At 40.5% G+C, this 14,305-nt stretch overlaps 1 protein-coding gene across 5 annotated transcripts in view; it reads right to left on the bottom strand.

The window, feature by feature from the left end:
* KIAA1549L (KIAA1549 like) overlaps positions 1 to 14,305 on the bottom strand; it is a 278,328-nt gene that overhangs the window by 69,728 nt on the left and 194,295 nt on the right. For all 5 annotated transcript variants that reach the window (XM_053306233.1, XM_053306238.1, XM_053306252.1 and 2 more), the window contains one exon: positions 14,086 to 14,276. In XM_053306233.1, the coding sequence (XP_053162208.1) occupies positions 14,086 to 14,276 (191 nt within the window). The remainder of the gene's footprint in view (positions 1 to 14,085; positions 14,277 to 14,305) is intronic.

The raw sequence follows: 14,305 nt of genomic DNA, 5'->3' as shown, positions 1-14,305 counted from the left end.
TTTTCGGCTAGGTAGGGAGACATCCAGGCAGATATTCCACAGGTGCAGATTCTCCAGTCACTTGCTAGAGATGCACCTGATTAATTTCTGTCTTGTGCATCTCTACAAGGCAGTCTTTCCCCAAAATGAGACACAAATTCATTCATAATTATTTGCTTCAGATGTACCTGATAAATTGCTACCTGATGCACTGCAACATTATCTGCCCTGAGTTGTAAACCACCCTGAGCCATTTTGAAAGGGCGGTATATAAATCAAATAAATAAATAATGAATTATCCACAGCATCTCATAAACAGGCTGCTAGGAGAATATGCTACCAATACCATACAATAGGTCTGCATTCTCAAAACATCCAATTATGGTCTTCAAATAATTTGCACTGGATTCTAGAGGCACTTTCAGCCCTGGAAAGTTTTTCAGTCTGCTCAAAAGGCAGTCAGAAGTGGTGTCAGCAGTTGGAAGAATTGCAGAGTGCTAGAAGTAGTCCAGGGGCGTAGCAAGGTTGGAGTGGGCCCAGAGACAAGATTTTAAAATCCCCCCCCCACGACTGAAGCTCAGCTCATGAAGTAAAGAAATCTTAAATGAGGCTGAAGAGTGGTAACAAAAAGCATAGTAAAATTTATCTATATCTATAGCTATATCTATATCTAACCTATGTGCCACAATAGAATATCATCCTAAATTATTTTTTAAAAAGTTTTGTACATTGTGGACGATGCAAATCATTTAATTGTACTAGAGAAAGACATGCTGTTCTGGTATCTCCAGGTCTTAACACTCACATCAATTTTGGAGGATGACTACAACTGAAGGAAGCTCGGGCAGGTGCGCGGCTGGGGGAGTCAGTCATGTGATTTGCCTCTGAGGGGCCCCCCAAGGCAGTGGGCCCCCAGACAACTGTCTCCCCTTGCCATATTATAGTTATGCCCCTGAACAAGTCTGATGCTCTGCAAGCATTTAAGGGGAACTTCTTTGAAACAACATGGCTTCTGCAAAAGTAAATCTTGCCTCGCCAACCTTTTGGAGTTCTTTGAGAGTGTCAACAAGTGTGTGGATCAAGGTGATCCAGTTGACACAGTATACCTAGACTTCCAAAAAGCTTTCAACAAAGCTCCTCATCAAAGACTCCTGAGGAAACTTAGCAGTCATGGGATAAGGGGACAAGTACATGTGTGGATTGCTAACTGGTTGAAAGACAGGAAACAGAGGGTAGGTATAAATGGAGAGTTTTCACAATGGACAGAAGTAAGAAGTGGGGTCCCCCAGGGATCTGTACTGGGACCGGTGCTTTTTAATTTATTCATAAATAATCAGAAGCAGGGGTAAGCAGTGAGGTGGCCAAATTTGCAAATGATACCAAACTATTTGGGGTAGTAAAATCCAAAACTGATTGCGAGGAGCTCCAAAAGAATCTCCGCAAACTGGGTGAGTTGGCGACAAAATGGCAAATGAGGTTCAATGTTGGCAGGTGTAAAGTGATGCACATTGGGACAAAAAACCCCAACTTCAAGTATACGCTGATGGGATCTGAGCTGTTGGTGACTGACCAGGAGAGGGATCTTGGGGTCATGGTGGACAGCTCGTTGAAAGTGTCAACAAAATGTGCGGCAGTTGTGAAAAAGGCCAGTTCTACACTAGGGATCATTAGGAAGGGGTTGAAAATAAAACTGCTAACATTATAATGCCCTTATACAAAACTATGGTGCGACCACACCTGGAGTACTGCATACAATTATGGTCACCACATCAAAGAAAAGGACATTGTAGAACCGGAAAAGGTGCAGAAGATGGCAACCAAGATGATCAGGGGCCTAGAGCACCTTCCTTATGAGGCAAGACTACAACACCTGGGGCTTTTTAGTTTAGAAAGAGACAACTGTGGGGAGACATGATAGGGGTCTATAAAATCATGCATGGTGTGGAGAAAGTAGATAGAGAGCAATTTTTCTCCCTTTCACATAACACTTGAACTGGGGTCATCCCATAAAATTGATTGTCAGGAAATTTAGGACCAACAAACAGAAGTACTTTTTCACACAATACATAAACAACTTGTGGAATTCTCTGCCACAAGATGTGGTGACAACCAACAACCTGGATGGCTTTAAGAGGGAGGAGGAGACTTCCTCCTTCATGGAGGAGAGGTCTATCAATGGCTACTAGTTGGAGGGCTATAAGCCACCTCCAGGCTCAGAGGCAGGATTTATTTTACTTTTTATTTATTCAGTTTCTATGCCTTTGAAGGATGCCTTTGATTACCAGTTGCTGGGGAGTAACAGCAAGAGAGAGGGCATGCCTTTTACTCCTGCCTGTAGGCTCCCAGTGGCATCTGGTGGGCCACTGTGTGAAACAGGACGCTTGACCAGATGGGCCTCAGACCTGATCCAGCATGGCTATTCTTATGTTCTTATAATTCACAAACATCTTGAAGTTCATCTCAATAGTGCTCCAAATATTTACTGGCTGTGGCGGGGTACATGTTGAGGCAACTAAGTGACATTTCCCATCTTCTAACTCCGAGCTGGCCAGCAAGGAAATGCAATGAAACAGAGGATGTGAAGCCAAAAGTTGCAACCTAGCAATCTTTCCTTCCTCCTCCATTTAAGCTGAGGGCCAAGAAAGTCTTTGGACTGCCATTAGCCTGAATGGAGGAGTGAGAAACATTTGATGGGCAAACAGCTACACCTGGTGAATGGTAGTGCCTGGATGTAACTCTCCCCAGCCCAATGTTATGCTGAAAGACCAGGGCAAAGAATAGGAGGAGGGACCCTAATTTGTAAGGCCAAAGTAACATATAAAACTACATCTTTTCTGCACAGACGTTAAGGCAGCCACTTGAACTTGCATTTTCCATGTTTTGTATAGCAGAAACGGAAATTGTAAACCGTTCATCATAAACCTTAACTCTCATCTTAAACAGAAGATACATACATACATTATATTTTCAAACGAAGTAAAGCAATACAACGCAGCAAGTTCATTATCCAAACCTTTCTAATCTAAGTCTCACCATGGAGGTCCATGTCAACATAAACCTATGCAAAGCCACTGCCAGCTGAATTTATATTCATTTAAACATTTCAGATGTCCTTTGGGACATTCTATAATATGTATGTATATATGATACCTCTCTCACATACACCCACTGATGTTAAAATATCAGTTAGCCATTGAATGCCTCATTAAAGCATTTGAGAATATAAGTAGTGTCATGCTGGATGAGACTAAAGTTCATCCAGCCTAGTATCAAGCCAGATGCCCCATAAAAGAGACAAGATGGCAATCATTTCGTATACATACTCTTTGTTTCTCCAAAACATATTGTAGTATTAAGATTGTCACTCTACCATCATAGTAAAATGGAGGAATCCATTATTTTTTTAATGGAAGAAATGATTAGGTATACATATACCTCTGATTCTCAGGTGCTGCACACAAAGTGACATCTATTTCTGTCATGCATGGATTGTGAGTTTTCTGGGCTCTGACCACTCTCAGTCCCTGTGATGTTATTTTTCTCTGAGAGAAAGAAAGTGAGTCTTAGGGTCATGCACTTCTTCCCCTGGTCCTCTCACTATCGGGACCAAATGAGAAAGTCTTATATTTATCTCAAATTGAGAATTCTGCAAAATTAAACAATGCAAGTCCCAGGCTCTTCCCAGGTTCAAGCCTGCAACATGTGTATGCACAAGTGTGTAAAAAAAAAAAAAGACCCAACAGCCTCCTGAAGACAGTGGCTGAAATCCCCACTAACAGCGCAGAGGCACAGCATGCAAAGCACCTTTGCACAGTTTAGCAACACAGATCCACAGCGCATGCATCAGGGCATTTTTTGCCAAACCCCCCTCCCTCCAGAAGCACCCCCTGTGACCTAGAAGTAGGTCCCTGAGGGTTGCACAGTCCTCAGTAAACTACGCCTGGGTAGCAAGAAACACTTCAGGGGCCGGGGGTCAGTAAAAATTGCCCCCAATGTATACACCGTGACTCTGTATTACTAAATTCTGCTGGCACACTTTGCACACTGCGTCGTCACACCATTAAAGAGGATGTCAACCAATGTGCTGGACTGATCTAGCATGGCAAGATCATATAAGCATGGCAATGCTTACATTCATATGTTCTTGCATATATTTAAAACAGAATGAAAACTACAAATAATTTTGAAAAAAGCCTACATAGGAACATAGGAAGCTGCCATACACTGAGTCAGACCATTGGTCTGTCTAGCTCAGTATTGTCTTCACAGACTGGCAGTGGCTTCTCCAAGGTTGCATGCAGGAATCTCTCTCAGCCCTATCTTGGAGAAGCCAGAGAGGGAACTTGAAACCTTCTGCTCTTCCCAGAGTGGCTCCATCCTCTGAGGGGAATGTGTTACAGTGCTCACACAGCAAGTCTCCCATTCATATGCAACCAGGGCAGACCCTGTTTAGCTAAGGGGACAAGTTGTGCTTGCTACCACACAACCAGATCTCCTCTCCAAGCACTACCAAGCTGCATCTAGGTTTCTTCTATTCAGAAATCTCAAAGTTACTTACATATTGGATTTCACACATTAAAATTTCACACCGTTTCAGGCATAACAACTACTGTTCAAGATGACATCTGTCTCTTTAAAGTGCAATGGAGCTGCAGCTCTAACTATTCCTCCAGCCAAAGAAACTGTCATGATTAAAGAAATTGTCATGATTATATTTTTAAAGCCAAACTTGGTAGTACATAGGAATCTGCCTTCTACCAAGTCAGACCATTGGTCCATCTAGCTCAATATTGTCTATACAGATTGGCAGTGGCTTCTCCAAGGTTACAGGCAGGAGAACAATCTCCTGCCAATCTGGAGAGATGTACTATTACATTTCTTAGATGGTAGCCCTATGCATAACTGATATCAATAGAACTGAATCAAATCAACGACTCCTTCATTTATATTTTTTGCATATATTGAGCCATTTTTGGAAGGGTGATATAGAAATCAAATAAATAATTAATTAAATAAACCACTTTTTGCCAGGTGCCCCCAAAGCATAAAATAAATAAAGATATACAAAACAAGTAACAAATTAACTGGCTGGACAACTGATATAAATTTTGCCTGCTACTCAGAGGCATATCTGAAGAGAAGCGTTTTCAGGCATTTATGAAAGGCTGTAAAAAGGGGGGAGGGGATAGAATGCAAATAACATGGAAGGCATTCCACAGGCTAGGGGCAATTACCAAGAAGGCCCTGTCCTGGATACATGACATCTAAGCTTCTCCAGATGTTGTCACATGGAGCAGCCACCCTGACCCAAGACTGTTGGAGCTAGGACCCTGGCAGCAGCAGCTCTCAACTGCAATGTCTCATAGTGACCACTAGCGGTTTTTAGGATCATGGATAAAAGTTCTGGACTCCTTCCCTCTTTGTTCTTCCAGTATTAGTCTCCATTTTGTCTATTCAGAGATGGCTGTTTATTTTGGTCTGTCTCTTCAGTCATGAGCTACAGCTGAAATTCAGCTTCAGGCTTTTTCACATTTGGTTGTAACCTTTTCTTTAAATAAATCCTTGTAGTTCTTCAAAACTAAAGAACTGTTTCAACACCTATTGGTTTTCTGCTTTGTCACCAAACTGGTTTTGCTTTGCTATTTGGGGACTGAACTGACATTCTTCCCCTACAAAGGTTTACGGGCCCAGAAGCCAGTAAATAAAAGAGAAAAGTCTAGAGAGTTAAATAGAAGGCAAAGCAAAGAGAAAAGCTTTGAAAACTGAGACAGCACAAGGATTCCAGATGATTGAAAAGTTGCAAGGTCCTGAGTACGAGCTCCGGTCTTCCAAGATGGAGATGCTCCTCAAGAGTCATGGACTTGGCAGTGTTCTGCACACCCAGCATCCTGAAGATGCAGGAAAGGAGCATAAAGAATGAGACAGAGCAGATGAAAAGGCATCAGGAATTATTTGCTTGGTGATGAATGACCCAATCTTAGTGCAGCTAAGAGACAAAGAAAATGCAAAGAATATGTGGGGAACTCTGAAGGGATTATATAAAAACAAGTCTGTGGTTTCCAAAGTGCATCTAGTAAGCAAACTGAGCAATAAAAGGAGAAAGTCTGTCCAAGCACATAAATGAAATGTTAAAAAAAAATCTATGCAACTGCAAGCTCAAGAAGTAATCGTGCCAGATGCAGTTTTGACAGGATTGCTGTTGAATAGTTTGCCATAATATTTTGATAGTGTGACTAGTACTATGGAAGTCAAAGAGGATGCAGACTTACAATTTGTAATTAACCATCTAGAGGACTTTGATTTGCACAGAAGGGATGATAGGCAACCAAAAGAAAGTGAAGAAAATGCATTTAGAACCTTGCAAAGAAATAAGAAATGCTTTCTCTGTGGAAGCCCCAAACACTTGCAGAATAAGTGTCCCAAAAATAAAGAGTTTACAGACAAAAGGCAAGCAAAACAAAGTTGCAAAGAGAGTGAGTCATCAGGGAACACAGAGTACAGAACTTATAAACAATCAAGGACAAACACTAATAAGCAAAGGATATACCTTGCAAGAACATTTAAGTTTTGGAAGCTAAGTCTGAGAAATGCAGCAGTGGCATTTGCATTGACTCAGGTGCTACAAGCAACCTGATTATAGAAAGGGAAAGATTCATAAACCTAGATACAAGTTGTAAAATCCCTATATATTTGGCAGATGGAAAACTGATATATGCAGAAGGGAAAGGATCTGCACAGTTGCTCTGCAAACTGGAGAATGGAGAAACCACTGGATTAAGAATTGAAGAAGCTTTGTATGTGCCTACTCTAGAAACAAGTCTGATGTGTATAAAATATACTGCAGAACGGGGTTATGATGAAAAATTTAAAGGAAGGCACTGTTTCATTACTCATAAACAGGAACTGCTTATGAAAGCAGTTTTACAAGATAATGGGCTGTCTGAAGAAGAATGTGTGACTAAAAAGGCTAAAACTTTGAAAGAATGCACACACAAAGGATGTCTGAATTTGTGGCACAGAAGATTAGGCCATAGAGGTGTCAAAATGAGATGTCAGATTGAAAAGTTGGATTTGGTAAAGGGAGTAAAAATAGCCCCCTTGCCACACTGGATCAAAGTGTGCATGCTGTATAAGAGCAAAGGCAACACAGCCTGCTTTTCTTCCATGCAAAGAAAGAGAAACACAGCATCCTTTGGATCTGATTCATAGTGATGTTTGTAGATGTTTGCAAGTTAATACACCAGGAGGGAATAACTATGTTCTTACTTTCATTGATGACTATTCTAGATACATATATATACCTGTTAAGTGAAAAGGGACAAGTACTAGAAAGACTAAAAGAATATGTTGCAAGAGTGAGCAAAAGGTCTGGGAGAAAGCCATAGATCCTCTGCACTGACAATGGTGGTGAATACACTGGGAATGATGTCATAAGATTCCTAAAGGAGGAGGGCACTGAACACCAAAAGACTGTTCTTTATACTCCAGAGCGAATGCAGTGGTGGAAAGAAACAACCATTCTCTTATGGAAATGATGAGCTGCATGCTTATAGATGCTTGTTTGCCAAACTTAAAGCCCAAATTTCAGTTGGAGAAAGAATCGAGGCAATATGACCAAAAGGAACAATCCACTAAATTTTGGGGAGAGGCAATGATGACAACTACTTACCTGCAAAACAGATTGCCAACACAGGAACAATGCCACATGAGTTATGGCATGGCAACAAGCCCACTGTGAGTCATATAAGAGTGTTTGGATCTAAAGCATACACCTATATATCAAAAGCCAAAAGGACCAAGCTCAACGGTAGATCTGAGGAAGGAATATTTGTTGGCTATTCCATCAGATGTGAAGGATATAGATTTTAGATCTTGCCACAGAAACAATTAAAATATGCAATGTAACATACTTCAGTGAAAACCAACCACTAGTGAACTGCCAAACTTAGAGCCCAAATTTCAGTTGGAGAAAGAATCGAGGCAATATGACCAAAAGGAAGGATCCACTGTAAGTTTTACACCTGGCAGCAATTCAGCAGAAGAGAATGATGATGATGAACAAAGGATGCGGCATTCAACATGACAAAATAAAGGATTTCTGCCCAAGAAACTTCCCTACATTCCAAAGGGGGGAAAGTTTCAAGAACCAAGCATGAGGAAAGAAATTGATATCTTACCTGCAACAGAAGCACAAAACTGGAAGGAAGCTGCGAAGGAAAAAATGAAATCATTGCACAAAAATAACACACGGACACTCACAGAGCTATCTGAGGGAAGAAAGACTGAGGTGGAAGTGGATTTTTTAAATTAAGCAAAATGCAGAAGGAGATGTCCAGTGTTACAAAGCAATACTGGTGACAAAGGGATTCTTGCAAATATATAAGGAAGATTATGATGAGAAATTTGCTCCAGTTGTAAAATACACCTCAGTAAGAACAATCCTAAGCATTGCAGCAGCAAAGAAAATGCAAGTGGATCACATAGACATGAAAACGGCATTTCTTCATGGAGACATCAAAGAAGATATTTATATGGATCAGCCTCCAGGATTTGTGGAACCTGGTAAAGGAAAACTTGTATGTAAGCTGCAGAAAAGTATTTATGGACTAAAGCAGGCTGCAATAGCCTGGAATGTCAAATTAAACCAGTTGCTAGTCAATGAGGGATTTATCCAAGGAAAGCCTCACCCTTGCCTGTACTCAAGGCTCAAAGACAACAGATGGACCTATATACTTACTTCCGTTTATGATCTGATAATTTGTTATGAAAATAGAGAGGACAGCCTTGAAATAATAAAGCACCTGAATAGTGAGATAGAAGTTTTAAAAAAACCTTGGGCCTGTTTTACACTATCTTGGTATACACATAGAGAGAGAAGAGGATGGAAACTATTTGCTTAACCAAAAACAGAAAGTAAATGATTTACTAGAGTAGTTGGGACTTACAGAGGTCAAAGAAATGAGTACACCTATGGAAACATGTTACCTAAAACAGGAGAGGAGGGTGGACTTCTGCCAGACAACAGTGAGTTCAGGACAGCGATTGGGAAACTTTTATATGTAGCTATGATTACAAGACCGGATACAGCTGCATCTGTGGGAGTCTTAAGTAGGAAAGTAAAGACACCCAGCAAAGATGAATGGACTACGGTAAAGGCAGGTACTTTTCATCTAAAATTAAAGTTGCCTGCTAGTAATAGACCCAAATTAGTAGTTTATATGGCTGTAGACTCAGCTGAGGATTGAACAGACCGGAAATCAACCACTGGTTTTGTATTCTTTTATGGTGGTGGAGCAGTCAGTGGGCATAGCTGCAAGCAATCAATAGTTTCTCTCTCATATACTGAGGCAGAATATATATCTGTCACTCAAGCATGTCAAGAGGTGGCATGGCTGCACAAGCTAATGTCGGATTTCAACATAGACAAACCAAAACCCACTGAGATGTTCAAGGATAATCAAAGCTAAATCCAGATCTCAAAAATGGAGAAAACTGAATTTAAAACAAAAGACATTGGAACAAAATATCATTATGTGCGGGATGCACAAGAAAGGGGACTTCTAAAATTAATGTATTGTCCAAGTGAACAAATGGTAGCAGATGTGCTAACTAAGCCGTTGCCCAGGGAACATTTCAAAACCTTGAGAGAAAAGTTTGGACTTATAGACAGGAGCCCGAGCCGATGAGAAGGAGTGTTGGAGTTAGGACCCTGGCAGAACCAGCCCTCAGCTGCAATATTTCGTAGTGATCACTGGGGGTGGGTGGGTAGGGTTGTGGATAAAAGTGCTGGACTCCTTCCCTCTTTGTTCTTCCAGTTTTAGTTTCCATTTTGTCTCTTCAGAGATGGCTGTGTATTTTGGTCTCTGTCTTCAGCTATGAGCTACAGCTGAAATTAAGCTCCAGGCTTTTTCACATTTGGTTGTAACCTTTTCTTTAAATAAATCCTTGTAGTTCTTCAATACTAAAGTACTGTCTCAAGACCTCTTACATTGCAGCTTTCTAACCAAACTAGTTTTGTTTACTATTTGGGGACTAAACTGCCATTCTCCTCTTACAAAGACAAGATATATTTAGGAGTAGGCAATTCATTCAGTAACTAGGGCCCAGATTATTTAGGACTTTAAAGGTGATAACCAGCACTTGAACTGGATCCAGAAACAAACTGACAGCCAGTCCTGTTTGTTCAGTTTAGAGATGATATGTTCCACCTGGGCAGCTCCTGATAACTTGTGGCCACCGCATTTACACTAGCTGCAGTTTCTGAATACCTTTTTAAGAGTAGTCCAACATAGAAATATAATTATGTGAACAAGACATGGACCACAGTGCCCAGATTTGCTTCCTCTAGGAAGGGGTACAGCTGGCTCACTATCAGTATTCCCAGATGCCTTTGACTACAACCACAATAATTCCCAGAGGCCATTACACCTAGGGATGCTGGGAGTTGTAGTCTACCAGTTTGTTTCCGGGTCCAATTCAAGGTGCTGGTTTTGATCTTTAAAGCTTTTAACTGTTTGGGCCCGGGATATCTGAGGGACCGCCTTCTCCCTAGGTTGCTGCCCACTTGACATGGTCATCTGAGGGGACTCTGGTCCAGGTGCTGACAATGAGGGAAGCTAGGTTGTCGTGCACTCGGGATAGGGCCTTCTCTGTTGCTGCCCCCAGACTCTGGAATGCTCTCCCGGTGGGTATCCGCTCCTCAGTCTCCATCACAGCTTTTAGAAAGCATGTTAAATCCTGGCTTTTTACCCAGGCTTTTATATCATTGTCTCTGCTGCTGCTGCTCTTTGTATTTTGTACTGTTTTATGCTTGTGTTTTAAATTTTTAATCAGATTTGTTTTTATATTTTTAGCTTATATATTAATTGTGTCATTTTTATAATGTTGCTTTAAATTGTGCTGTAAACCGCCTTGGGGGTTTTTTTAATGAAAGGTGTTATATAAATTTAACAATAAATAAAAATAAAAATAAAATAAATAACATCATCTGGAAATCCCTGTTTCAGGGAACACTGCTCACTAGTCAAAGCTGTGCACATGCATCTCTCATCTCATTGGTTACCTAAGCATCTAGGAATAACACCAGTCCAAGAAGATCCTCAAGCTGTGGACCTGTTGCTTCAGAAAGATTGCTACTCCATCAAGAACAGGTTGTACCGCCTCTCCTCAACTGACTTCCTTACTGAACAAAAGTATTTCCATCTTGCCAGGATCAAATCTCAGTTTATTAGTCCACATCCAGCTCATCCTAGACTCTAGCCCATAATTTAGCATGTCTACCACCTCCCTGGGACTATATGTAAGTTATAAAGCTGGTGTCATCCACATATTGATGGTACTGTAACCCAGATCTCTGGAAATCCTCTTCTAGCAGTTTCATTTAAGTTAAAATAGGCATCAAGATTGAATTCTCTGGGACCCCAAAGATCAAAGTACCCCCAAATGACCATATGGAACCTTCCCTCAAACAAGGATCAGAACTAGTTCAGAACAGAACTTCTGAGTCCCAAACCCTCAAGGTGGCCCAGAAGGATACCATGGTCAATGGTCTCAAACCCCACTGACCCAGTGTAGGTCATCTATCAGGGCAGGGGTTCCCAACACAATAGTCCCAATGTTGCTGAACTACAACTCTCATCACCCATCAATTTAAGTGATGGGAATTATAGTTCAACAACATCCAGAGTACCACAGGTTGGGAACCCCTGTACCAGGGCAACCAAAGTGGTTTCTGGTCCAAAATCTCAGGTTGAAGGCAGGGTCAAATGGGTCAAGATAATCCATATCATCCGAGACCTCATGAAATTGAGAAGCTACAACATGCTCTATCATCTTGCCTAAGAAGGGGAGTTTAGAAACTGGCCTAAAATTGTTAGGGCTGGAGGAGCTGAGGAATGGCTTACTTCCTTAAGAAGAGCTAGTAGTTTCCCCTCCCTTAAAGATGCATTAATAATGTTCTTCAACCACTTGGCCATGCCCTGTTTTGCAGATTTTATTACCCAAGATAAAGTCAAAGGCACATCTTTCAAGCACCTTGTCACATCTGCAGGCTGTATAGATTTAAATGAATCTGGAGCAAAAGGCCTTAGGCAAGTCATTGGACACTGCAATATCTGGAGCCTGCTCAAGTAGATTCTGCTTTACCTTAAAAACAAAAACAAAACAAAAAAACCCTACAAAGTTCTCTCATCAAAATCAAGGCCAGTCACTGCTTTTGTTCTTTCTTGAAACTGTTTGTTGATATTCCTAAGCAGCAGAACCTACAGAAGACTTCAGAGAAAGAAAAACTCAAGAAAGCATTTTGAGACTGAAATGTACATTATTTTGTTATTCTTGTTAGCTTGAAACTTTTAGCAGATGAAAGCAGTTTAAGTACAATAAAAACAGCAGTTTCTGGTTTGGTGGGAAGTATTCAAAGTATAAGAAGATCACTGAATATCTCTTCTATACTTTGAAAGATTCATTTGTGGATTTGTTTGTGCAAAATAAAGTCATGCTTTGCGATTACCTACAGATACCAAATTTTGCATAAAAGGGCTGCCACTTATAGTAGCTGAATACACTGCTTTATACACCAGGACATGCTTGCTGAAACGCTTGATTTTTTTTTTAGAAGAAATCCTGAATATAATAATATTTTAACTGTTATTGTTCACAAAAGATTTTTAACTCTCAATAATCAGATCAATTATTCAACAACAACATCATGCCCAAGAGAAGCAGAAGTTCTTTCTCAGATTCAAATTTAGTATGATTCAAATTTACTATCTGTGATAATTATTCAATAAAATGAATAATGTTTGAAGCTGAACTCCTACAAATTCAAAACTGTTCTTTTACTTCCCTTTTGCAAGCACATAAAAAAAAATTCTACTATATATATTTACTTTCTTGAACTTTCCTAGCAGTGTAATGTAGGCAAAATGTCTTTGCTTGATCAATGATGGGCCTCACCTACTAGTTTGCTATATTTGTTTAACATTTTTATTGTAAAAGTGGGAGGGAAACATTAAAGTTATACCACAAACTCCATTCATAAAGCAGTGGCTGACAGCCAGAGCAGCCAAATTAGGACATAGGTGAGCTATGTCCAGTGCAGAGAGACTGCTCTGAGCTCAGCTAGACTATTGTGGAACAGCAGAGTGTGTGCCCAGTGAGGAGCAATTTTTGCTACTCGTTGTCTTCCATAAATATGTCACTAAAGGCTGTGCAACCCTCAGAGACATATTTTTAAGACAGTGAGCACCTACAGGGGAGAGCTGTGAAAAATTGCTCCTGTCTCCCAGAACATGCTTTGCTGCCCTGCAGCCTTTCTGCAATAAACACAGCTTTACATCATCCCGATTTGGCTGCTCCAGATGTCAGCCAGTGTAACCAAGGCAAATAAAAAACTGAAACTCAGATTTTTATAGTGACTGAATTACATCCAGATGTTCCCTTCCTCCAATGCAATGAGTCTCCCAGAAGAGGAAGGGAACCTTTGAATGAAACTCAGTAATTGTATTCCAAAAGTGAAGGAACCAAAGACCGTTGAGGGGGAGTCAATATTAAATTCCATGAATATGTGTTGTTCATGGGTTCCAAGTTCTAACTCTCAGACAACACCACTGTACTGCATCCAAAGAAAGTTAGTCAGGACTAGGCATAATTAAAACCAAGGAAACAAATTAGTCGTGACTAATTCGTCCCATCAATTTCAATGGGACTTATCACAACTAATATAGCTTCAATATATTGTTTTGCATGGCTGAATCCTTAAATGATCATGTCACCACCTTCATATTTGAACTACAACAGCATGGAAAAGTTTCCATTGATTGAAAACTAGGCTAAAAACTGACTATCCGACAAAGTTAGTACATTACTTTTTGTTCGTCATTATCTCACAAGTGGACAAGCCTTGCAAAAATATATAGTTGGAAGTATTAATTCTTTTCAGAACGTCTAAACAAAAAAATGTTATCTGTTCAATACAGGATCAATCACTCTAATCCAAGTGAAACATCTCATGATACATTTTGTACTGAAATTATTATCAGTTCCATAAGTAGTTTCACAATGAGGCAACCACTTCAGACCAGGTCATTCTTCTGTTCTCAAACTTACCTCTTTCTTGTGTCATTGGACTTGGCAGTTTTAGCTGTGCTCCCATCTTGAATAATTTCCCTCTCCTGGGAGGCAGAAGCATCTCTCATGGGAAGTGGTAGTACTACAGTCTCCTGTGTTACAGGCAAAACTTCATCTTCAGCTCCCTGTTGGCCTAAATGTTGCTTGGCATAGTCAAAACCTTGAACTGGCTACAAAGACAGAAAACACACAAGAATCC

The sequence above is a fragment of the Hemicordylus capensis genome, chromosome 1 (assembly GCF_027244095.1).
Source record: "Hemicordylus capensis ecotype Gifberg chromosome 1, rHemCap1.1.pri, whole genome shotgun sequence".
NCBI lineage: Eukaryota > Metazoa > Chordata > Lepidosauria > Squamata > Cordylidae > Hemicordylus > Hemicordylus capensis.
The sequence above is the reverse complement of the archived record's forward strand: the minus strand, read 5'-3'. Positions and strand labels throughout refer to the sequence as shown.